Below are 27,841 nucleotides of genomic sequence, written 5' to 3' on the forward strand. Positions count from 1 at the left end.
GGTATTAACTCAAATGAACTGAAAAGTTATGTCCACATAAAAACCTGTACACCAACACTTATACTACTTATAATTACCCAACCTGGAAGCAATCAAGATATATCTTAGTAGGTGAGAGTATAAACTGTGGTACATCCAGACCACAGAATATTTTTCAGTGCTAAAAATGAACTATCAAGCCATGAAAGACATGGAATTAAATGCAAGTTACTAAGTGAAAGAAGCCACTGATAAAGCTCTCTACTGATTCATGATTCCAACTCTGTGATATTCTGGAAGAAGGCAAAACTATGGAGACAACAAAAAGACAACTGCCAGAGGTTAGGAGGGTGGGAGGGACGAACGGAACACAGAGGATCTTCAGGGCAGCCAAATTATTTTGTATACTACGATGGTGGTTACATGTCATTTTTCATTTGTCAAAACCCACAGAAGATACAACAGTGAGTAAACTCTAATGCAAACTATGAACTTTGAACAATAATGATGTGTCAATGTAGCTTCGTTGATTATAATTAATGGACCACTCTGTTGGGGGATGGTGATATTGGAGGAAGCTGTGCAAGTGTCAGGGCAGAAGGTATATGGAAGCTCTGTACTTTTCAGTCAGTTTTGCTGTGAACCTAAAACATTTCTGAAAAATAAAAATAAAGACTTAAAAATAAGTTCTTTAGTTTAACACCAGTGTACCAGAGTCAATTTCTTGGGCATGATAATATACTATGGTTAAGTAAAACGTTACCATGAGGGCACACAGGAGCTCTGATCATTTTGTAACTTCTGTGAGTCTAAAATTATTTCCAAAAAACCTTTCTTTTTTTTTTAAGAAAAGAAGTAAGATTTTCAAATGAGGAAGGCTATTGTCTACCAGGATGTAAATTATTTAGCATTTTTCTGGAGGTAATGAAATATATATCTCTATGTAAAAAAATATTTTGGGACTCCTTGTCCTTTAAAATATAACAGACTTAACTACTCGGGCCTTGGTAAACACTGCTCTAAATTTCAGGCACAGAAAATGAGAAAACTCTGAATGAGGGGATAACTCATTGTGTAACTCTTGTACAACTGATTACCTTCTTAGATGAGTAAACTATAAAAAGTAGTACATATACTTTGAAGAAAGATGATTTGATATGGGAGATAGGATCCAACAGATAATGCAGACAGCTAGGCTCAATACTCTTTTGCCCATCCAGTGGTACAGCTTTTGAGTCATGACAAATAGTAATTTTTTAAGCTTCTTTTCAATTTTACAGATTTAAAAAGTCATTAAGCTAATCATTTTTAAAGGTCATGGAACATCTCTGAAACATGTCTCCATTTAAAATCAATGTTAATTTACATAAACCACTGTCAACCTTTTTATATTCATAATTTTCTTCAAAAGTAGAATAAATTTTAATTCTAAGAAAGATGCAATCATTTCAATGAGTGTAGCTCATTAGAATTCAAGAGATTTATATTTATTTATTAAGCAAATATTTAATTTAATAAATTCATTCATATCAAACAAAAACAAATTCATACAATATCATGAGACAAATATTTATGGCAACTATAGGTCTGAAACAAGTCTCTCATTCAAAGATCAGTGCATCTAAACTATTTAATTCACTAAATTATTATCTTTGAATATCAAGAAACTAAACACAAGATATTTTAAAAAGGAAAATGATAGTTTCAAAGTAACTTTCCTCTCATTTTAAAAAATCAGAGTTTTTCTAAAATGTCAAGTAGAAAGGTTAAATACAAATAAAACACACTGCACATCTTAAACAAAGCTGAAAAAAATCTATACATACAGATCTAAACCTATATATATAGACCTAAAATAAATCCATGCAGATTTTTAAAAATTACAACTATTCTGTACCCTGCCCTCTTTATTAATATGTGTAATTTCTAATCCACAAAACATGATAATGCTTTCAAGATATATAACATAAAGCAAGATCATTTTTATCAGTAATTTCTCTAAAAGGAGAGGAAAAAAATACTTAAGATATAATCCGACAGAGCAGCAAAACTATGAAGTGAAGAGTGATGATGTTCTCAAAGTAGAAATGTGTGACTTCTTTTCACTTTTAAATAAAACTTTAAAATAGCAGGTTGCCTATTAATCCAGACAGCAGGGAAAGTAGAACAGTGGCAGGAAATAAGAGCTGTGACTAACTAAGCAGTCTTTACTGCTAAGAAGATAATCTACCTTGTTTTCAGTTTCCTTTTATGCTTCTCACCAAGTATAAAGGTAAAGAAAAACTATTCATTTCCAGTACAGCATCAGTAAAAACTATAATGGAAAAATGTATCCCTCACTGTGTCCCACTAATGTTTTACCTATAAAAATGGTAAGAAATTTAAGGAAAACTGTAATTCCACCTCAAATGATTTAAAGACAATCAGAATTTAAGCCAACTCTTTAACTAGAATAGTAATACTCCATTCTAAAAGAATGGTCTGTGACGGAAAAAAGCAGGCAGTTATTTGAAGTTACAACTAAATTCAATCTTTATACTCAATGTAATAATCTTCAGTTATCATTTTAAGTGTAGCAACATTTCCTCTTTAATCCTCTAAAATTCCATGCAAAAGATAAAGCCTCACTCATACCACACATGTAGAAACAAAGGCAGGAAAAAGACTAAATGACTTGTAAGTTATGTCAAACTGGGAACAAAGTCTAACCTACTACTCTACAAATGTGTTATAGACACCTTAATAAATATCAGTGAAGTGATTAAATATTAAACCCAATCTTAACTTCCACATCTATTAAGGTGGAAGGGAAAGCACCTGATCAAAAGTATTTCCAATGAAACCTCATAATCCTTTTTTGATGGATTTCTTAAATTCCACTTTTCAATTTTTAATAGATACACTAATTTACTTACACAGGACATACTACCATTTATGTGACATTAAAGTTTCCAGCTAAGAAACTGGTCATTGAGATGAGAAGCACCAGGAAAAAAAAAAAGTCAAACAGCTGAGGAGGATAATATAGGAAAGACAAAAGGAGGCTGGATCCTTTATGATGTAGCTTAACTACTGTAACGATTCTGGAACCACCTAATGCCAGAATCCTTGTAAGGGATACTTATATGTCCTTGTTTCTTTAAACCCACAAAAGAGAAAAAAAAAAAAAAAGCTAGTAATAAACTTTTGTACAGGATTCATTAAAAAATTTTTTTTTGGGGGGGGGAATAAAAGTAGTTAAAAACTTGGGTTTAGACGAGAGACATATGAAAATGGACCCCTGCAGATACACAAAGCTGAAGAAGGTGGAATCATTTGGTTGCGTGTAGTCATCCGCAAGATCACAAAGTGCTCAAAAAGTCTTTTACCTGAGGGAAGGAAAAAAATATTAATGTAATTCCTTGGCTAATTTCAGATATCTAATATTCATTTTCAATTAGAAGTATAGAACAGTTGAAGACCTCAACTGTATAAGTAAACTCTATCACAAAGCTACAGCATTTACTTTCAAAAGAAATATTAACAAATACTTGAGTAATAAAAGATGAATGATCCAAAAGTCATTACAGAAGTTATTAAATTTACATCTCAGATTGATACAGTTCTATAACTCATAACACTAATTTTCTCTTTATAATACCACAGACCCTGACATGTGCAGCTTTAGCACTGATAACATGAGTAATTGCAATGGTTTAAACAACTCTAAAGGTCTTGATTGTGTATGTAATCTATGTAATAGATTTACAATTTTTCTGAAGCACAAATGTGAACCATACAGACTATAAATATTAAAATGTGATGAAAGGTCATGTAAGTAGTGAATGAACCTAACCAAGTGACCAATGTCACAATACAAGATATTGCTCTCTCTATATTTTAGACTATACAGTAATTCTAATGAATAGACAAAAGATTATTGCCTTGCAAAAATACATGAAAAAAGTTGCCAAACTCTAACACTACTAAAGTAAAAATAAATAATACTATGAGATGATGATCATTAATCAAAACTATGAAGTGCTAGCTAAAATGAAAAAGTGACTTTATAGATTCATATAGCTAAAATAATGGTTGGCTTTTAGTACTGCAATGGTTGACTTAATTTTATTTATTTTAACAGTATCACAAGTGAATTCTATCCTATATTTTTAACATCATTAAATTAGTGAAAGTGAAAGTTGTTCAGTTGTGTCTGACTTTTTGCCACCCCATGGACTATACAGTCCTTGGAATTCTCCAGGCCAGATTATTGGAGTGGGTAGCCATTCCCTTCTTCAGGGGATATTCCCCAGCCAGGGATTAAACCCAGGTCTCATGCATTGCAGGCAGATTCTTTACCAGCTAAGCCACAAAAGAAGTCCTTAAACTAAATTAGTGAAGAGGTCACTTAAATTTTCCAGATATGCTCTTCTTTGAAAATCAAAGTATTAGTCGCTCAGTTGTGCCTGACTCTTTGGGACTGCATAGACTGTAGCCCTCCAGGCTCCTCTGTCCACGTAATTCTCCAGGCAAGAATACTAGAGTGGGTCTCCATACCCTTCTCCAGGGGATCTTCCTGACCCAGGGATTGAACCCAGGTCTCATGCATTGCAGGCAGACTCTTTACCACTGAGTCACCAGGAAACACCACGGGAAAAACAACTATGTGCTATAGTAATATATAATGCTGAGATTTTTCAAAATTCTTGATATACTTTATAAATGTTAAACACCTATTATACTAAACAGCAGACATTTTATGACAGGAAAAAAAAAATAAAATTTCTCTCAAAACTAAACAAACAACAAAAAAAGGGGAGCTTTTTCTTTAGATCTTAGATCATTAAGTTAATTAACATGGATAGCTTCCCTGGTGGCTCAGACAGTAAAGTGTCTGCCTTCAATGTGAGAAACCCGGGTTTACTCTTGCCTGGAAAATCCCATGGACCGAGGAGCTACAGTCCACGGGGTCGCAAAGAGTCGGACACAACTGAGCGGCGACTTCACTATAGGGATATTTATTATACAAATCCCATTACTAGTCTCTCTCAAGTATTCATCGATATGTTCTCTTCCAGTCCCTTTATCAATATAAGCACCACTTACTTAACAGAATATAGTCAACTCTAAATATATGGAAGATTAACTCTGACTAAGATAATGACTCAATGATTAGGCAATGCTAAGTCACAGACAAGGCACCAAACAAAACTATAAACTATAAATCTTTAATAACAAGACTCCAGATAATATAAAAATAGATGAGATCCATATCCTATAATTTTAGAGGGGAGTAAGCAAGAACTTTTGTTAATGTTACTCCTAAAATACAGACAAAGAAACAAAAGGATAAAGAAGGTCTTATTTTATTTAAGGCTACAAATCTAGAAGTTAAAGTTAAGATGAAAATCTAAATAGGCTAAATCCCTCTAAAGCTCTTAACTGTCTCTTAATTAACTCTGTCATCTTTCATTAGAAGATAATTTTCTCAGAAGTTAGAACACTTTAGACAAGACAAAACAACATTCTTTATAATCACTGTATTCAACATAAATCTACCTTTTCAATTAGACTGTCATGTTTGTCTTTAAAGTCTTCATTAACATCCAGTGTTAAGATAGGCACTTCTTGTAGATAATCAAAGTTGGTTCTGTTCAAAAAGAGATGAATAAAATATTTAGAAAAAGCAATAAATAAAAGAGAAACACTAAAAACATATTCTTATATCTTCATTTGAAAATCAAAATGTTATCCATTGTTTTACATTAAAATTATCCTGCAAGTACTTCATCTGGCAATGCCTTCTTTCTCACCTAAATTTACTATGCATTATCTAAAAATCTCAGATATAAAATGTATAAAGCCAGGCACTGTGAAATGTCAGTTAAGTTGCTCAGTCATGTCCAACTCTTTGCAACCCCATGAACCGCAGCACGCCAGGCCTCCCTGTCCATCACCAACTCCTGGAGTTTACCCAAACTCATGGCCATTGAGTCAGTAATGCTATACGACCAATCTCATCCTCTGTCGTTCTCTTCCCCTCCTGCCCTCAATCTTTCCTATCATCAGGGTCTTTTCAAATGAGTCAGCTCTTCACATCAGGTGGCCAAAGTATTGGAATTTCAGCTTCAACATCAGTCCTTCCAGTAAACACCCAGGACTGATCTCCTTTAGGATGGACTAGTTGGATCTCCTTGCAATCCAAGGGACTCTCAAGAATCTTCTCCAACACCACAGTTCAAAAGGATCAATTCTTTGGCAACTCAGCTTTCTTTATAGTCCAACTCTCACATCCATACCTGACCACTGGAAAAACCACAGCCTTGACTAGACAGACCTTTGTTGACAAAGTGATGTCTCTGCTTTTTAATATGCTATCTAGATTGGTCATAACTTTCCTTCCAAGGAGTAAGTGTCTTTTAATTTCATGGTTGCAATCACCATCTGCAGTGATTTTGGAGCCCAGAAAAATAAAGTCAGCCACTGTTTCCCCATCTATTTGCCATGAAGTGATGGGACTGGATGCCATGATCTTAGTTTGTGAAATGTAATTCTCCTCAAAAACCAAAATCACACCAGAAAGTAGGGATGTTTAAAAATGAGAAAACTAAAGATCAGGGAGACCATTCTGGGGCTCAGAGATTGTCTAAGGTTGCAAACCAATAAGTGAGATGGATTTGAACTAAGATTTGACTAATGATAAAGTACAGTGATCTAAGAAACAAATCTGAAATATCTTAGATTCTATCTGAAAGAGAGTATAAGCATAACTCAGAGATACTGCAGGTATGGTTCCAGATAACTACAATTAAATGAATATCACAACAAAGCAAATACCACAATAAAGCAAGTCACACATATTTTTTTGGTTTCCCCATGGTTACAAAAGTTACATTTTCACTATATTGCAGTACAGCAAATGTGCAATATCATTATGTCTAAAAAAATGTAAATAAACATACTTTATTGTTAAAAATTGCTATCATCTGATGCTTTAGTGAGTCACAATCTTTTTGCTATTGGAGGGTTTGAAATATTTCAAGAATTTACAAAGTGTGACATAGAGACACAACATTAGCAAACGCTGTTGGAAAAATGGTGCCAACAGACTTGCTTGACACAGGGTTGTCAGAAACCTTCCATTTGTAAGAAATGTAATATCTGTGACACACAATAAAGCGAAGTGCTACAGAACAAGGTATGAGTGTGTGAGTGTGTGTGTTATTTGCTCAGGTGTGTCCAACTCTTTGCAACCCCAGGGACTCTATCCCACCAGGCTCCTCTGTCCATGTAAATCACCAGGCAAGAATACTGGAGTGGGTAGCCATTTCCTTCTCCAGGGGATCTTCCCAACCAAGAGACTGAACCCAGGTCACCTGCATTGCAGGCAGATTCTTTACTGTTTGAGCCACCACGGAAGCACACAACAAGGTATGCTTGTACCTAAATAATACATACAGATGTATCTCTTACTTTATTCCTTAATGTGAACTCCATATACTATGCTGTAAATACAACCGGAGGAGATTAGCTATAAAAACTTCAAGAAATTAGGATCTCATTGCAATACAGAGAGTCAAAAGTGAAAGTGAAAGTGAAGTCGCTCAGTCGTGTCCGACTCTTAGCGACCCCCTGGACTGCAGCGCACCAGGCTCCTCTGTCCATGGGATTTTCCAGGCAAGAGTACTGGAGTGGGGTGCCATTGCCTTCTCCACAAAGAGTCAAAATTCACACTTAATTCTAAGAGATCCTACAGTACTAATATAAATGACTGAAAATTAAAAAATTGTACATGTTTTGGATTAAAATTTGATAAATAAATTTAAAATCAATAGTAAATAAGGAAATCTTACTTTAGTGTTCTATGCAGGAGCCAGCTTTCATGCTTATAGTGAAGTTTCTCCAAGTATTCAAGAGGAATGCCTTGTTCTTCATTTCTTCCCCGTAAATATATTCTATTCAAGCATTTCTAAAAGCAAAAGCAATAAGAAAGGGGTAGGAGGAGTGGTGGGGCAAGAAACATTTAAATAAGTTTCTTGTCAGCTGCCATTAAACTTTTCTTCTTTAGTGTCTCTTTATTTATGCTAGCTAAAATCTCTGTTTTTCCTAGAAAACGGAGTAGTTCATCTTTCCCTCCTTGGGTTTTTCACCCATTTGGTGGTTCTAAACCAAGAATTACTCTCAAAAATAAATCAAATACTTCTATAAACTTTTGGTATCCATACTTGAAATATAAAGTATAAAATAAGTTTGGTTAAAAAACAAAAATATGCACCTGTGATAAACCATGATGGAAAAAAATATGAAAAAGTGTATATATCTGTATAACTGAGCCACTTTGCTATATGGCAAAAATTAAACACAACACTATAAATCAACTATACTTCAATAAAATTAAAAAAAAATTTTTAACTTTGGCATACAAAATGTGCTTCAAAGTCTATTATAAATCCTCTCTTTTCAAATAAGTAAATGGTCCTCTAACCAAAAGATATCATAAACAATACTGATGAAATAAAGTTTTGTGTTAGACTTGTGTTAGATGTATACTATGAATGTTTCTAGCAGAACGAAACTATTATGATTCTTTATGTTTTTTCTTCTATATTTGTATTTACTATTTTCATAAATTAAAAACAAAAATTATTCTCAAAAATAAAAGTGAATTTCGAAATTGGTATGGTTAAATTCTGGCTTGCTGCTGCTGCTGCTGCTAAGTCACTTCAGTCGTGTCCGACTCTGTGCGACCCCGTAGTCGGAAGCCCACCCGGCTCCCCCATCCCTGGGATTCTCCAGGCAAGAACACTGGAGTGGGTTGCCATCTCCTTCTCCAATGCATGAAAGTGAAAAGTGAAAGTGAAATCGCTCAGTCGTGGCTTACTTGATACTAAAAGAGGAACAAAATCATCCCTTGTTATCAGAAACCTAGTTTAGTTTCTTTGAAAATTCAGCTTCAATAGCAATACAGTATTCTTTCAGACGAGAAGTCATGACATTTACATCCAGAGCCTACTTTGTGACTCAGGGAAAGAAAGAGGAATAAAAAACAGAAAAAGCAGGCATGCAAGCACTAAAACCAGAAGTTTCTTAACCAATGTAAGCTTTTATTTAGGTTGGTTTTATGAAAGGCATCTATCTACTGGGTCTTTCTGAATTCATTACATAATTTCATAAGTAAGTAAGAATAGCTCTTTATAATCTATCACAAAAGGCATGTTTTCGAGTGAGCTCCCTTAACTCAAAAGGGCAAGGGTCCTCTAAGTCTCCTCTCAACTACAGTCACTTCTATCTACCCATTCCAAGCCACAATCATAAAGGATTCTTGACATGGATCTTCATCAACTTTGCCACTTATGCAGTAAATATTTACTAAGCTCCTACTATGTACCCAGACCCAGTTCTAGGCCCTGGAAATTCAACAGTAATTAAAATATCCAAAGTCCCAACTCATGAAACCTATATTCCAGGAGTTGCTTGAGCAAAGTTCTTAATGTAGCTGTAATAGATAAGAGGCCCTGAAAAAGTCAGGAAGAATAATGATTAGAACTGAGAAAAAAAAGAAAAAAAAAAAAAAGAGAACTGAGGAGAAAATGTGGTCTTGTAGTTTTCTGGAGGTGGGGCAATTCTAAACTGAATTGCCTTCTCTACACACCTGAGGATTTCTATTAATAAATCTATAATGGATCCAACAAATTTTTATTGTCTCACCTCTGGAGTGGCTCTAAGATAAATGATTCCATCCAGTTCAAGGCTTTGGCCAAACTGGTTATTCATCCAGTCATGCCAGTCTTGATAAATGGTCCACTCTGTTTCATTCATGCAGTCAGATTCATACAAATTAGATGCAAAAATATACCTGCAAGAGAATCTGTATCAACACAAATTCTTTCCAAAAAGCACAGAGACAAAATTGATCTACTAAATGGACATGAAACATTCTCCTAAATCCTACAGCAAATAATGCCTTGGTTAGCAAGAGAAAAAAAAAAAACAAAACACAGAGTATTTTGAACTATAGAACGTATGTTCTTGCCAGTGGTTCCCAAAAGTGTGGTGTGAGAACCCCTGGTAGTCCCCAAGACCCTTCCAGGGGTTCTGTGAGAGGCCAAATTACTTTATATACTGTACTTCAACCAAAAGCTTAAATAGCTTAAAAACAGAAGCACAAATGAGAATCCATCTGACTTCAAGTTAGACACTAAAGAGATTTGCATGCTGCTTTTCTCAATTTTTTTTTGAAAAATCTAATTTCACAAGTATCTTTTTCATGTTCATATGTAATGGATTTACTATTACTAATTTAAAATACATTAATAAATGTTTCTGTATTTCTCAATTTTAATTTCTAATAACATAAATATCAATAGGACACTAAGCTTTTTGGGCTCCTTAATAATTATTAAGAACGAGAAGGGGTCCCAAAGTTTGAGAACCTCAGTTCTGAGCTAACTCTAGTAAAAGAATCCTTACATAATAAGCAGGGTAATTCTGATGCTGCTAAGTCGATTCAGTCGTGTCCAACTCCGTGTGACCCCATAGATGGCAGCCCACCAGGCTCCCCCATCCCTGGGATTCTCCAGGCAAGAACACTGGAGTGGCTTGCCATTTCCTTCTCCAATGCATGAAAGTGAAAAGTGAAAGTGAAGTCGCTCAGTCGTGTCTGACTCCTAGCAACCCCATGGACTGCAGCCTACCAGGCTCCTCCGTCCATGGGATTTGCCAGGCAAGAGTACAGGAGTGGGTTAATTCTAAGCCCCCCTCAGAGATATATGACCTCCTAGTTCCAGATGCAAGTCTAGAATAGGGATCCAGATTTAACCAGAGCTGATAAGAATGTTAAGAGGATTGGAAGAAATAAAAACTCTGCAAATGTGAAAGAGACGAGATGGCCACCACACCCCACCAGTTTCCATGGCAGCTAGAAATTATTCTGTTGTTGTTGCTGTTTAGTCAATAAGTCATTTCCAACTCTTTGCAACCCCATGGACCACAGTCTGCCAGATTCCCCTGTCCATGGGATTTCCCAGGCAAGAATACAGGACTGGGTTGTCATTCCCTTCTCCAGGGGATTGTCCTAACCCAAAGATTGAACTCATGTTTCCTGCACTGGCAGGCAGATTCTTTACCACTAAGTTACCAGGGAAGCCCAGAAATTATTCTAGAACTTCCCTAATGCCATTAATATCAAACTGCTGAAGGTATTAAATGTCATTTTCCATCTCAAATCTCTATTACTCTGAGTCTGTTGTTCCTTTATCCCCAGGAAACAGGGGAAAAAGTCCAGTTCTAAGCCAAGATTCCAAATTGACAAGTAAGGTCATTTTTATATACCTGTCACTATACACAGATCGTTCAAAAAATAATACTGGTTTCTCTGCATCTTTGAGTTTTCCATTGAGAGCGGCAAGCTGAGCTCGTATTCGACTGAGGCAGGCATATGACTGGAAGGTAAAAGACCATCGTTCAGGTTTCTCATACATCATCTGAAGAACATTCCCGCCACTTTTCTGAGATGTTGTCAGTTCCTATTTTGAATTTGAAAAAAGAGACAAAAAGCAAAGTAATGATCAATAGGGCTATTTTACTATTTTTAAGTTAAAAAAATAGTTGGATAAATAAAAAACAAACAAACAATCCAATCAAAAAATGGGTAGAAGACCTGAATATACATTCTTACAAAGAAGATATACAGATGGGTAATAGTCACATGAAAATATGCTCAAAGTGGCTAATTTGGAAAAATGCAAATCAAAACAATGATATTAACACCTGCCTCTGGAAACAGTGAAATCACTTATTGTTCTTACAAAACATCACAAAAGTTTACTAGTAACATGTTTCACAGATTTGTTCAGATTTCTAGCCTAGCACCTCCTCTGGACAGAGTACTATGTGTTTAAGTAATTAAACAGGCAAGGTCATCTTAGGTCCCTTCCAGTATTCCTTTCACACTGAAAAACTCCTGTGATACCTACGCAGTATCTATTTGCTAATCTCTCTTCAACCACAGCATCCACTTGACTACTCTATATGGCCAATTTCTTGTTATTAGATTTTTATATAGTCTGAATTAAAGTAGTTTCGCTAGGGAAGATCTGATTTAATCCGTTAATTTTTTTTTTTTTAAAAGAGGCTTGCACCCTAGTTCAGTTCAGTTCAGTCACTCAGTCATGTCCAGCTCTTTGCAACCCCATGAACTGCAGCACACCAGGCCTCCCTGTCCATCACCAACTTCCGGAGTCCACCCAAACCCATGCCCATTGAGTTGGTGATGCCATCCAACCATCTCATCCTCTGTCGTCCCCTTCTCCTCTGCCTTCAATCCTTCCCAGCATCAGGGTCTTTTCAAATGAGTCAGCTCTTCACACCAGGTGGCCAGAGTACTGGAGTTTCAGCTTCAACATTAGCCCTTCCAATGAACACCCAGGACTGATCTCCTTTAAGATGGACTGGTTGGATCTCCTTGCAGTCCAAGGGACTCTCAAGAGTCTTCTCCAACACCACAGTTCAAAAGCATCAATTCTTTGGCGCTCAGCTTTCTTCACAGTCCAATTCTCACATCCATACATGACCACGGGAAAAACCATAGCCTTGACTAGACGGACCTTTGTTGACAAAGTGATGTCTCTGCTTTTTAATATGCTGTTTAGGTTGGTCATAACTTTCCTTCCAAGGAGTATGCATCTTTTAATTTCATGGCTGCAGCCACCATCTGCAGTGATTTTGGAGCCCCCTAAAATAAAGTCAGCCACTGTTTGCACTGTTTCCCCATCTATTTGCCATGAAGTGATGGGACCGGATGCCATGATCTTAGTTTTCTGAATGTTGAGCTTTAAGTCAACTTTTTCATTCTCCTCTTTCACTTCCATCAAGAGGCCCTTTAATTCTTCACTTTCTGCCATAACGGTGGTGTCATCTGCATATCTGAGGTTATTTATATTTCTCCCAGCAATCTTGATTTCAGTTTGTACTTCCTCCAGCCCAGCATTTCTCATGATGTACTTCGCATATAAGTTAAATAAGCAGGGTGACAATATACACCCTAAATGGTACACTAAATGAATCTCTAATTTGCAAAAGATATAGAAAGTAATTTTGAGCATCTATCCATTGCCATTTCACTACTACAGGTCAAAGTCAGCAAATGCTAACATTTCAGGCTTACAAATCAAAACAAAGGGGGGTAAACAGAAAGAAGCCACTGAAATTTCTTCCTCAGAGTGATAGCTCTATTAAATAGATTAAATCTATTAAAATAGATTAAAATCGATCAAAATAGGTTGCATGGTAACAATATATTAGAAAACTTTTGATATTAGAGTTGTCAGACTAAAAAAGAAAAAACAAAACTGAGGACCCAGGGTTCATCAGCCTTTTCTATATCAAGCTATATAAAGGTTCTCCCCAAAGCTGTACATCCTTAAAACTTGTTTACTAACTTTTAAAGAATAAAATATGACTGCTTAATTCCTATTCTCAATCTTAGTTCAAATAAATGCCCCTGAACACTTTCTGAAAGTTCATGCTCAAAGTAGGTGTTTTTCCTCTGAGGGAGGAAAAAAAAAAAAATTCAGAAATGTAAATACTACAACGGATCTTAAAGTTTCAGTTAAGAACTAAAAACCACACAAACACGTGCTGCTCTGAGGCAGAATTTACATTTCATACCACAAACCACATAATTAAGTGAAACTTCTCAAAATTGGAAGGAAAAGAAAAGCATAAAATGGCAAGAGGCCAACAGTCAACAATAGGTCTATTTAGAAATACTGAGCAGATGATGAACTGAAATAAAGGTGTAACAGCTGCCTTCTCAAACTGCTTAAAAAATAAATGTAATTTTATTAGAGTTTCAAGGACTTTTGTTAATTTAGTTATAAACGGATTGTCTAATTCACCATCCTCCAGGGAGAAAATCTTTCATACAAGTGAATGTTTCCAGCTAAATGAAGTTTATCAACTCAACCAAAACTTTTGTTTAGTTGGTTTTATAAAGAGGACACTAAAAAAAAAAAAATAAAATAAAATAAAGAGGACACTAGTGTATATTTTATTTTCCTTCCCTGGTAAGCATGGCTCAGTAACAGAGACAACTTTATGAACACTGCTGGTGGATTTATGAGAGAAGTTAGCTAAACACAAGCTGCCATTAACACACATGAAATATCCAGAATAAATAAATAAGTATCAGGCACAAAAACACCAATATGAAAAGATACATGTACCCTATGCTTGTTGCAGCATTATTTACAATAACCAAAACATGGAACAACCTAAGTGTCTGTCGATGGAAGAACGGATAAAGATATAGTATATGCATATAGTGGACTACAACTTGGCCATGACAGAAAACAAAATCTTGCCATTTGTAACATTAATGGACCTTAAGGGTATTATGCTAAGTGAAACCAGTCAGACAAAAACAAATACCATATGATTTCATTTACAGGAGGAATCAAACAAACAAAAACCCAGACTCACAGATACAGAGGACAGATAGGTGAAAGGGAGGTAGTGGGTAGGGGTTGAATTGGGAAAAAGGATCAAGAGGTGCACATTTCAGTTATAAAATAAATAAGTCATGGGGATGAAAGGAATAGAGAAAGGAGAATAAAGGAAATGACAGGGTGTTAACTTTGTATGGTAACAGATGGTAACTAGACTTACGATGATCATCTCACAATGTATACAAATGTTGAATCACTACATATTGAGCATATGAAACTAACAATATTATGTGAATTACATCTGAAAGATATACTTAAATATTAAATATACAAATGTTAAATTATTAATTTTCAAATAATAAAAAATACAGGTTAAACAGGTTTTTCACTTCGTTAAAGGATTAGATGTATTTGATACTAAAAAAGGGGGCAGAATAGTAGTGGTATTCATGTATTATGAAATTCTCTGCAGTACAAATGTTAATTCAAAACACAAAATTTAACTCTTGATTTAGTCTGCTCTATTCCTGGTTGCATTATCTTGGCTTTCATGGCATATTTTTTAGAAAGAATATGCTTAGAAATGTGAACACAAAGGGCATATCTAAGTTTTCCTAAAAGTTTATTTTTTTATTTTGTTAAATTTGAAAATAGAGACCATCTGTTGAAGAACTAATAAGTTCATTACTCAAAATATCCCTTTATAAGAAAATACACTTCAATTTTAATGATAATTACAATAATACCTATCATTTATTACCTATTTTATACCAGAGACTATATAAAAAGTATACATTATCTCAACTCTATGAAACAGTCATTACTGACACTATTTTATAGGTTTAAGAAACAGGGTTCAAAAAGGTTGAATAACTGATTAATATCAATAAATCTAGTAAGCAGCAAAACTAGGATTCAAGCCTAAGACTTATTCTAAAGCCATATTTTTTCCAAAACATTGCTCTGCTATTACATATTGAAGTTACATCTATAAACAAAGTGTTCGATGCTCAGTCGTGTCCTACTCTTTGCAACCACATGGGCTGTAGCCTGCCAGGCTCCTCTGTCCATGGAATTTTCTAGGCAAGAATACTGGAGTGTGTTGCCATTACCTTCTCCAGGGGATCTTCCCGACCCAGGGATCAAACCCAGGTCTCCTGCATTGCGGGCAGAATCTTTACCTCTAAGCCACCAGGACAGCCTATATCCTTATCTATAAACAATACTTACATTTGATTTCTTGAAGGGAGATATTCAGATACTATCTGGGTAATTTACCTGGTGCTGGTATTTTGTATTTTAATAATTTTATCTCAGACATGGATAGCTTTACATAGTTAAACAAGAGAGAATTCACCAAAGGCATAAATAAAAATTCACTAGTGAAAATACATGTGAGTTATTTTTATAAATAAAACTAACCATGACAATTTTTTTGTCTTTATCACTGTCTAGCCTATTTCAAATTATCTTCAGTGCACAAATATCTGTTACCAAAATAACCATTAACTTTATTTTGTTTTGTTTTTCACCACATCACATGGCTTGTGGGATCTTAGCTCCCTGACCGGGATTCCCCTGCAATGGAAGCCTAGTCCTAAAGGCTTCACCACCAGGGAATTTCCTAAAATAACCGTTAACTTTAAAATAAACTTCAACAACTTCCACGTAATTTAACTAAACACGGCACATTTGAGTTTAAGTTACAATAACAAATAAATTTAAGGTACTTCTATTTGGAAACTGTGGTGGCAGAAACTACTACATGTTCCATAAAACCAGGCTGTTTTCCTCCTGGACACACAGCTAGGCTTTATTCCCCAGTCTTCCTTGTAATTAACTGTAGGCTTGAGACTCAGTTCCACTCAGTGCAAACAGGGCAGAAGCAATGTATATCATGTCCAGGCAAGGCCCATAAAAACCTCTCAAAGGTGACGACTGTTTATTCATCAGCTGGAGACAAAAGACTTCCAGAAACTGGGGATGAGGCCCAAATTTTCGCTTTACCAAGTCCTCCAGGTGACTCTAATGAACACTAAAGGTTGAAGTACTGTCTGAGAGGTTAGATGAGCCACACTCATGGGTCTCTGAGTCACAGCACAGTATGCCATTCACTCAATATCATCTTTCTAGTAGTCATGCATGGATGTGGGACTGGACCATAAAGAAGTCTGAGTGCCGAAGAATCGATGCTTTCGAATTGTGATGCTGGAGAAGACTCTGTAAAGTCCCTTGGACAGCAAGGAGATCAAACCAGTCAGTCCTAAAGAAAATCAACCCTGAATACTCATTGGAAAGACTGATGCTGAAGCTGAAGCACCAATACTTTGGCCTGCTGATGCAAAGAGCCAACTCACTGGAAAAGACTCTGACGCTGGGGAAGACTGAAGGCAGGAGGAGAAGCAGGCCACAGAGGATGAGATAGTTGGAAGGCATCACCGACTCAATGGACATGAGTCTGAGCAAACTCTGGGAGACAATGAAGGACAGGAAGCCTGATGCTTCACTCCATGGGGTCACAAAGAGTCGGACACGACTTAGTGACTGAATAACAATAACACAGCAGCAAGTGTTACCTTAAATTTATCTGATATATTTAATAAAATCTATCAGAAGTGAACTTAGAAAAAAAAAAAAGTGAACTTGGTTCATTTGAAAAACAGGATCAATTTGCTAGGCACTGTGAATAATAGTGAGATAAAATAGGGTATAAATGCAAAATTAAGTAGGTTTGTTACAAAACAGATAGTGAACAGAAGTTTGAAGGCTTTTCTGAAGAGACATGAGGACAATATGCTAGGTGAAATAAGCCAGTCACAAAATGGCAAATACTGCATGATTCACTTATACAAGGTCTCTAAAGTAATCAGATTCATAGAGACAGAAAGTAGAATGGTGGTTACCAGGAGCTGGGGGAAGGGGGCAAAGAAGAGTTGTTTAATGAATATAGAGTTTTAGTTCTGCAAGATGAAAATTTCTAGAGATCTGTTCCATAGCAATGTAAATATCCTTACTACTACTACGGAGCTGTATGTTTAAAAATCGTTAAGATGGTAAAATTTATACATATTTTTTACCACAAAAAAACAAAAATCACACAAAGACTACAGGTCTTCTTTTACTTGGATTTCTAATAAATGTCATCTCTCTTGCCCAAAGCAAGTCCAAAATCTGCTATATGAAAATAATTTAGAGGATCAATCTTGATTCATCACCTAATCAAAAAAATAATAATCAGCTAGTTGTTCTAAAAATACAGATGCTTAAATTAAAACTAAATAAAAAACCCGTAACACAAATTTACAGCTTTGAAGATGATACTTTTTGGCTCTTAGTTTAACATGGTACTGAATTAGAAAATTAACAGTAAGCCAGGATACCATTTTCTAGTTCTTCAGGATAATCAAAGAGCCCATACAAAAATATTTTCTTCTGATCTTATGCATGAAAGTTTTGAAACTGCCGGTTTTCTGAATGCAATTAAGAATAAAATATTAGAAGTTCTATCAAAAAAATACTGTGTATCATCTTTACCAAACTGAGTGTAATTTTATTGTTTTTTCCCTCCGAAAAGTATTTAGATAAAAAATATGAATGCCTCAGGGTCAAACTACATTAAATAAAAACTAATAGAACATCTCTAGAAAGCAGTTTAGCTACATTCACTTTAAAAATTCTGTATCCCCAGGCCAACTTAATTACACTTTTGAAAATTTGTCTTAAAGAAATAATCCAAAACACAGATTTAACCACAAAGATGGTTATCACAGTGCTAAGGAAATAGGCTATCATTCTATTTATTAGGCACTTAATTAAGTAAATAATGGTACATGCACACAATAAATTAGGCTGACTTTATAAATTATTTATAGTAAACTTTTAATAACATTTTCAATTTCCTTTGACATAAACATTATAGGAAAGAAAAGCAAAGTAAAAAATTATGTATTGTTGGTTCAAGTAAGATCTAAGAAAGTTTTACTTCCCTCCTTGGTAGTCCATGATATTATCTTAATTTTGAACAATAAGCACATATTACTTCATATTCTCCACTCACCTGTCAAAGTTGGATATAATAAATCATCATCTCAACTATATAAAAGTTACATATGGGGTGGTGGATTACAGGTAACTTTAATCTGTTTTTGTATTTATATCTATAATTCACTTCATGACAGAACACTTCATGACTTTACAGAAAGCATAGATTATTGCCAAGATGAGTAAAAATGAGAATTATCAAGTAGAGATTCAAAATCATTTATCTTTTACTTCTAGTCTAACCTTTGAGACATTGCAAGTTCAATCAAGTTAAGTTTGGTCAAAAGAATCAGAGTCTATTAGACAAGATAATCATAAAAGGGTTGACAAAAGTTAGGCGATTTCAAAGGGTATGAGTGGTATTTTATTAAGCATTCTTAATTAATTTTCAAGAATGATTTATCAAAAAATATGCTACTGTTTCACAGATAACTATATTTTATCCTTTCTTTCTCAGAGTTACTCATTTTTCAGTGACTTCTCAGTGGTAAGAAGTGTTAGATGAAAGTAAAATAGCATTTCACAATAAACAACAAAGATCTCTCAAAAGAATTCAGCTCACTAAGAAAAACAGCAAAAACATCTTCCTAACAGTCTGTATATCTCAAAAATAAGCTAAAAGAAAGCAACTCAGTCAAAGCTTTGGGGCCTAAATAGTAACATAAATCACCAAATAAACCACACTGCTATTTGAAATAAACCTTTAACACAAAGACTGATAGTCATCTGAGCCATATGATTTAAAGATAATTTACCACGGGAGGGGGAAGGTGGGGAGGTTACATAATCTTTTTAGGTACTTTTTGACTCTATTTTGCTAAAATTGGTGGCAGCACATCAGCAGTATAGCAACACTTCAGCCACTAGGTGGCAGGTGAAAAAACAAAACCAGCTAAACATGCAGGTGCAAATTAAACTACTGTCTAGGGGAAGAGATCAGAGGTACTGATAACCCAACATTTCCCAGGCTACAGCTACTGCCCAGAAGTGTGATTAAAAGGAGAACATCCAAAGGGGGACTGGCCTTACCAGAGTCATGTCTGAAGACAGTCTACTTCTCACCACTGGCAGCATGCTAAGGAAGCTGCAATTTGGACAGTGGTTCATATCAAAATCCCAAGGAAGAGTCAGGGATGGGTCTCGGAAAGAAGGGCCCCAGGATGAAGGCAGAAACTCCATTTCTTGAGGTGCAGGAAAAAATAAGATACTGGGAACACATCCACCCATTACTACCCTCATATTCCACTATCTTATCCCCAAAATACTACCCTCCAGTCTGAAACTTCATCTAGAAATACACAGGATTAACAACATAATATCCTTAAGTACACACACACAAAAATAACATTATCCTCCAAGAATGTACACCAAAATCCAATGTAGATAATCAAATTGTAACATAGTAGAGACATGACTGGATTACAGGAAACTGATGAAAGTATGTATTTAAAAAGGCCTATGTTAACATTAACTGTGTTGGATCGTCTACATGGCAGTTAAAAAGAAAGTTTGAAATTTTGACTGTGCTCACAGGAAGAAAATGCTCCAGCCCATAAACATGAATATCAGATCCATGAAACCAATGTGAATGGAGACAGATGCATCAATGCATCATAGTCTGATGATATCAGTCACTAAGATAAATATAACTAATTTCCCCGAGCACTGATTCTAAGCTTAAGAGACAACCTTCTTATTATAAATTGTCTCCCCATGTACATTAACGCAAAATTTTCAACCTCTCCTCTCCAACACAACTAAAGGGTTCAATACACTCCTAACACTAACAGTGATTCACTAGGGTTCTCACTATTAACCAGGAGGCATCCCACATATTAAAATTCTCAAAGGATTGTTTGCTGTTTGAAAAAGCACCCCAAGTCTCTGAGATCCAGAGTTCTGTCTACTGGGCCTACATAGAAAATGAACTGACCTACTTCAATGAATCTAATAATTACATTTCTGTCTGCAAATCAAAATTTTCGACATTTTGGTTTTTGTATACGCTCCTGTGTGTTTGGTTAACATAAGGTATACTGGGAATTCACTGGTGCTTAGGACTCTGCACTTCCATTGCTGTGGGCATGGGTTCAATTCTTGGTAATTGGCTGGGGAACTAAGATCCTGCAAGCTGCAAGGCACAGCCGCCCCCCCTCCAGAAAAACAAGTAAGGTACGCTGAAAGGCAGAAACATTTACTATGCCAACAAACCAGTTACATGTATTTAGTATGAGTTAGAAGCTATGATATTAAAATTAGAAGTGGAAGTGTTAGTCACTCAGTTGTGTCCAACTCTTTGTGACCTCATGGACTGTAGCCCGCCAGGCTCCTCTGTCCATGGAAGTCTCCAGGCAAGAATACTGGAGTGGGTTGCCTTTCCCTTCTCCAGGGGATGTTCCCAACCCAGGGATCAAACCTGGGTCCCCGGCACTGCAGGCGGATTCTTTACTGTCTGAGCCATCAGGGAACGGAACTTCAATGAAGGTCACTTAATCCAATCTAGTCTAACATTCTCCCAATGAAAGAATGCTTTCTGTATTTCTCACACTGGTTTAATTTGGCTAGTTTCTACCTAACCCCTGAGAATTACTGCACTGACAGTTGACCCCAGAAATGAGAAGGAGAAAGATTACTTTTAGAACACAGGTCTCTCACTCCTAAATAAAAGCACCCTTGAGTAGGGCACTATCAAAGAGGCAACAATACATACTTTACGAGGTAAAAATGTAGAGTGAGCGAAGACCAAATATCCAAAAGAAAATGGGCAAAAGGATCTGAAAAGGGACTTCACAAAAGAAATCCAAATAGCAAATACATTAATTAAAGGAGCACAATTTCATTAGCAATCAGGGAAATACAAATTAAAAACATAAAAGATATTAAATGTTCATCAGAATGACAAAATTTAGGAAGCTGGACAACACTAAATATTGGCAAAGGAATGGACTAATGACAGCTTGAGTACACTGTGGGGAATGTAAACCAGTAAAACCACTTCAGAAAATAGGCATCATACACATACCCAACACACAGTAATTTAACTTCTTATTTCAAAAGAAACTCTTGCATGTGTACGCCAGGATCCATATTCATAACATGGCTGTTTTCACAGCAACTACACTAGGAACCTGAACTCCAATACTTTGGCCACCTGATGTGAAGAGCTGACTCATTGGAAAAGACTCTGATGCTGGAAGGGATTGGGGGCAGGAGGAGAAGGGGACAACAGAGGATGAGATGGCTGGATGGCATCACCAACTCGATGGACATGAGTTTGGGTGAACTCCAGGAGTTGGTGATGGACAGAGAGGCCTGGCGTGCTGTGATTCATGGGGTTACAAAGAGTCAGACACGACTCAGCAACTGAACTGAACTGAAACTAGGAACCACTCAAAAAACAATCAAAGGTATAGAATGGACAAATAGTAATATATGAATACAACTGAATACCATATGGCAATGCAAATGAACAAGCTATAGCTGCATGCAAAAATATAGACAAATTTCACAAACTTATTAAGCAAAAGAAGAAAAGGAATGCAAATGGATGTCTTTATATAAGATTAAAAAACAGACAAAACTAATTGTATTTCTTAGAGATATGTTCATGTACTTTAAATTCTTTTTAGAAAGAAGAAAAATTATCACAAGAATTACGAGAGGTATTTTATGTGAGTGACTACCCCTAGGAGTTATTATCCTTGGGAAGGAGATAATGTGACCTGAGAAGAACAGGGACTTTTTGAACAAGAAGGTAATGGTCTATTTCTTGACCTGAATGACGATTACAAAGATGTTAGCCTTCAAACTGTTCTTCAAACCGTACATAGGTTTCACATACTTTTCTATTAGTTGTATTGTACGTCCAAAAAAATGCTGAAAGAAGCAAATAAATTTACCCACTTAAAACTCTACTTAAGGCTAATTCTGCCTTTCCTCAAGGACCAGAATGAAATATCATTTCTTAAGAACATGGAGTCCACATCGAAAGGAAGTCCCTTCAAGATTTAGTCCTGGATTATTCAATGAATTGCAATGTAGTGAGCTGCTAACCATGCTTAGTAAACAGGTATGTGAGAAAACACTTTCAGTTATACAAAACCAGTATCCTCAAAGTCTGCACAGTTATCTTGGTTAGTGATTCCTCCCTATATATATGATTTACATTTTAAACATTCAATTATTATTCCTAGAGTTCTCATAACAACAGCTACACTTTTAAACTAAACTTTTTGTTCAATATCTCTGTCCTCCTCAAACTAACAAAGTAAGTTTCTAGCACACATTTCCATTTTTCCATTTCTGCTATGCTGCTTTCAGTTTCAATTCTCATTTCTCCAGAAATGAAAATCTTAATAATCAGATCTCAATGCTTCTTCATATATATATATATATACACACACACATATATATGTATACAATAAAAAAAAGTTTTCTGTAAAAAATGGAATGTAACCATTATTTCCTCTTCCTCATTTCCAGTGTAGGATGGCTAGTGCTGGGAAACTGAAACTTGTGTCCAGGTAAAAGTCTGACAAGAATGAAAGTATAAAAATAAATGGCTGTCAAAGATAAAAGTCTTAAAATATAAACTAACAAAATTCAGCTATGGAGTAGCTGTTTTTGCTTTTCTTGTTTATAAACAAAAATGTAAAAAGACACTCAAGGAATTTGTATTTTTTTAAAACGTTTTAATTTTTTAAAAACTTTAAAAATTCTACTTAGCTGCAATGCAGTGCATAATCTTAAGCACATAGTTCAATGAATGTCTAGACATATATACATCAGTGAAACTCGATGAGTCATGTCTGGCTCTTTGCAATCCCATGGACTATAGTCCATGGAATTCTCCAGGCCAGAATACTGGAGTGAGTAGCCTTTCCCTTCTCCAGGGGATCTTCCCAATCCAGGGATTGAAACCAGGTCTCCTGTACTGCAGGCGGATTCTTTACCAGCTAAGCCACAAGGGAAGCCCGTGTGTGTGTGTGTGTGTGTGTGTACACACTTCTTTACCAGCTAAGCCACAAGGGAAGCCCGTGTGTGTGTGTGTGTGTGTGTGTGTGTGTGTACACACTTCTACACAATGACTGCCCAAATGAAGATACAGACTTAAAGCTATATTTAAAAGCTTTATTGGAAAAGGAAAAAACAAACAAACAAACAAACAAACCCCAAGGTTATAACTGTTTGTCTAAACCAAAATTCTCTATTTATTAAATAAAGTTTATTTTCATACCTCAAATTCATCCTGAGTACTCTGAACATTGCACCACCTGGCAACAGGTTCAGGCACCACTTCCCAGTCCTCACAGACTTGTTTAAGGATATTCACAAATGTTGACTTCCCAGCAGCTGTTGTGAGAGGAAAAGTGAAATTGAGGAAGGAAACAAAAATGCCTAGTCATCAGCTTTTACAAAATTTATAATAGCAAACAATACAAAAAAGAAAAACAAACATTCAATTTTCTAAACTCTCTCAGATTTTTTTTTTAATGAAAAGGTAGAGTCCCTGACCACCTGTATTAATAAGCACATCTGTTTGTTAATGTTTTAAGTTTACCAAAGCCATGGAACAGAATTTTAAAAATCCAAGACCTAGATTTACTTTCCTTGAAAAAACAATTAGAAATAACTTTGTGGGAAGTAGTTAAGGGTATTCTCCCACTTAATTAAGTTTGCAATTTGGGACCAAGTCACTGAATCTCTAAGAGCCTGTTTCCTCATAATATAATGGAGACTGTAATAATAACACCCTCTTCATAGAAACTGTTGTGATAAACTATCACTACAGTGACAGTCATTCCAGTCTCCAGCGTTTTCAAAATTTTCCTCTCTATTGGCTCTATTCATTCAACATACAAACAAACTTGGGTCTTTCTGATCTAAAACCAATCTAGAAACAACCAAATAAACCAAAAAATTAATATAAAGATGCATCCAATCCACAGAGTTTCAGGATGGGAAATAATATGATTACTACTGTATGATCCTAATTATCATATGACACTCTGGCTAACAGAAATTATAAAAATATTTTTGCAAAGTACTTCCTACTAGCAATAGCCATGTTTCTGCTGTTTCCCTTTCACAGTCCTGTGCACTCTATCCAACTCCTTAAAAAAAAGAGTTGTATGTACTTTACTTCTCCCTGATCGTTGACTAGTTTCTCAAATATCTAGGAGGAAAAAAAGAAAACAGTTCAGATGTAACCAAAACATATATTCTCTATTTTAAAATTATCTGGAAATTCATTCAATTTAACAGTAAAGAGATTCTTGACCAAGAATTTGACAGAGTGTAGCAATACTCTTAATGACACCACACCCTTCCTATCTGAAGTCACCAAATGCGATTATATTAGTCATCTTTGGTCAGCATGTTTTCCCTCTTTCTATATATATGACAAATGCACACACACATAGATAAATCTATTAAAAAAAGCAACAGCAGCAAAGCTTCCTCTTCCTTATAAATTGGATCCAAAAAAAGGGGATGGTCAATCAGAAAGTAACACACAGAATAGTTGAGAAGCAAAACATGAAAGTCATATTATCACCATAGAACAGACAGAAAATCTTTTAAGAATAAACTAGATGATCATCAGGTTTAATCATAGGAAAAACAAGGTGGACCACAGATTTCACGTGAAGAGTGTAAACACAGAAACTCAAGGCATTTAGAAGAATGGTGAATGGAAGCATGTAAAACGCTCACCATTCATTCACTCACTGAGTTAGATGGAGGAAAGGAAGAAAATTTGAGTGGGTAGCCATTTCCTCCTCCAGGGGATCTTCCCAACCCTCAAACTGAATCAAGTCTCCTGCACTGGCAGGCAGATTCTTTACCACTTACAGCTTACTTGGGTCTAGCAAATATGGCAGAGAGGCACATGAACCACAATACAAGAGCATTAATAAATAGGAACTGACAAAGCCACAGTATCAGGAAAAACTGTTAAGTGGTGAGGGACATATGCCATCCAAATAGCAAACAGTTGTTTTACAGAAATGCAGTGTTACCAGATCTTCAGATTTTTCAAGAGAAGCCAAAAATCTAGATGTTAATGGGAAATCTCAACATCTGTAAATGCCAGTAACTAATTAAAAATTTTTTTTCAAATTTGGGCAGGCCAATATTGTGTAAATGCAGGCCATGAGTTTGCAACTTCTTCCAGTGTTAAGTATCAGGGAGGTGAGAGATTTAAGCAGGGGTTAACACAATCATATTTGTATACAGAAGGAAAACTCTGGAAGAATTTAAAGAAACTGGAGATGGGGTGACAAATTAGGAAATTATTTCAGGTGCTGAGAAGATTAAAAGATGCTAGGAAGGAAGTAAATTTCTAGGTATCACACATTGCTTAGCTGGATTTAGGAAAGGGAAGGAATTGTGGTGTAGACGTAAGAGGTTGTTCATTCAAATTTACTTTTGGAATGGCTTTGTTCAACTACTTCCTCCTGTTTTTATATATGGTATTCTGTATCAATAAGTAGCTGTGTAAAATCACACTAGTAAACATTCATCTTCAAAGAAGTATCCTAGCTAAGAAGAAATGAGAGACTGTTACATGGACTTTTCCAACTGTTGTCTCAACACTGGAGCAAAGAAACAAAATGCCCTCCTTGAGGCTGTATTCAGCTTTTTTTTATTGCTTGCAATGCTGCTAAAGCACCTGTCTACCTTGCCTTGTTAAAGTACAAGTGCTTTGAACATGGTAAGAATTTTTAAAAATTGTTGTATGCATGAATGGCCAGTACCTAACTTGGAACCAAAAAAAAAAAAAAAGAATCCTATCAAAACAGGAAGCATCAAGCATAGGTTTCCGGAGGTAAGAAAGAGAGAAGAATCGGAAGTTCTCTCGTATCTTGTAAAATGACATCTGGATTAAGAACAGAAATAGTAGTGGTCTTTGAATCATAACCCAATGTTCACTTGGATGTTGGCTGGGGAGTGAGTGATCCATGTTGCCAAGATCATTTAAAGACTCTTTCCTTGTACTTGAATGTTTACAGCAACTTTATTCATAATCTAAACACTGGAAAAAAATCCAAATGTCCACAAGTGGGAGAGATAAACTGTGGTATACCCATGCAATGGAATACTAGGAACTAACCAAAACAAAACACACACACACACACACACAAACGCACAGATACAAGTAGCATGAATAAATCTAAAAGCATTCGCTAAATTAGAGAAGACACAAAAGGCTACACACTATGATTTCCTTTACATGACATTCTGAAAAAGGCAAAACTGTCAGGAATTGAAATCACATCAGTGCTTGTCAGGTGATAGAAATGGAGAGAGGGATGACCACAAAGAAGTACCGGGAAACTTCTTGCAGTGATGGAGATGTTCTGAATTGTGATTCTGGTGGAGGTAAATTATTATTATGTTTGTCAAACCTCATAGAGCTCTAGACCTAAAAAAAGGATCATTTAGCTTATGTAAATTGCACCTCAAGCACTGACATACAGACACATCATTAAAAACAAACAGAACAAAACCATTCTCTTTGCACTATCCCAACGAAGAGGCTGAAAAGGACTCCAAGCGTGTCTCACAAGGCTCGGAGGCCTAGGCCCGCGGCCAGACGCCCAGAGGCTGAGACCACCCTCGGGGCATGGGAGGGAAGCTGGGGAGAGCAGAGTGGGGTGCTTTCGGCGTCAATTTAGGATTCGGGGTCGCGTCCCCAAGCGCAGGACCAGACTGGGAAAAGTATCCCCGGAAGAATAGTAGGGATGCGGCAAAGGGGCGCTTCAGCCCCCCGCAGCCGCGACTACCCCTGCTTTGGGACCAACATCTCACGAGGCCCCTTACCGATGTTCCCTTCGATGGAAATTTTCTTGATGCGGGTCCCCTCAGAGCTGGCTGCGGGAGACGGGCAGCTCCTCTTGGGTGGGGTGGCCATGCCTTCTCCGGTTGGGAGCCCCGAGCGCTTCAGGCAAGGAGGGCTTGGAGGTGGCCGCAGGTGCGCGCGCCGGGGTTCACGCCACCCCGGAACTCGCCTTGACCTGCAGACTGAACTCTCTCCCGTCCCAGACTCTCCGGCCGGCGGATCGGCGGGTTTGATTTTGGCGCGCGGAGACAGCAGCCGATGGGGGAGGGACCGCGAGGTGGCCGCCCGCCCAGTGGGGAAGCCACGCCCCCGCCCTCCCCTAAATCAGCGATTCCACCAAGGGCCCCTCGGCCTGCACCCGCCATAAGAGGGACTCTTGCGTGCGCACCCGGCACGTCAGGTCAAGGGGAAACAGAGGGCGGGGCCGCGCGCGCGCAGGCGAGGAAGGCGTTCCCTGAATCTTACGAGAACTCAGGGAGGGCGCCTAAGGTTAGAAGGGCACTGGAGGTTGAAGGGCTGCGTCTCTCCTCGTTATCGAGAGCGGCCGGAC

The 27,841-nt window shown here is 36.6% G+C and overlaps 1 protein-coding gene across 1 annotated transcript; it reads right to left on the minus strand.

Annotated features, from left to right (window-relative positions):
- Positions 1 to 1,444: 1,444 nt before the first annotated feature.
- On the minus strand, positions 1,445 to 27,711 carry DCK (deoxycytidine kinase). Its single transcript, XM_086405463.1, has 7 exons — positions 27,273 to 27,711; positions 23,686 to 23,801; positions 11,293 to 11,486; positions 9,670 to 9,817; positions 7,815 to 7,930; positions 5,521 to 5,611; positions 1,445 to 3,347 (listed from the first exon to the last, which is right to left on the minus strand). Exons 1-7 carry the CDS (start codon positions 27,361 to 27,363, stop codon positions 3,321 to 3,323), a joined length of 783 nt encoding a protein of 260 aa, XP_086261589.1. The 5' UTR covers positions 27,364 to 27,711; the 3' UTR covers positions 1,445 to 3,320.
- Positions 27,712 to 27,841: the final 130 nt, after the last annotated feature.

The sequence above is a fragment of the Bos grunniens genome, chromosome 6, assembly GCF_055505025.1.
Source record: "Bos grunniens cultivar Pamir isolate PY7600 chromosome 6, Bosgru_T2T1.0, whole genome shotgun sequence".
Lineage (NCBI taxonomy): Eukaryota > Metazoa > Chordata > Mammalia > Artiodactyla > Bovidae > Bos > Bos grunniens.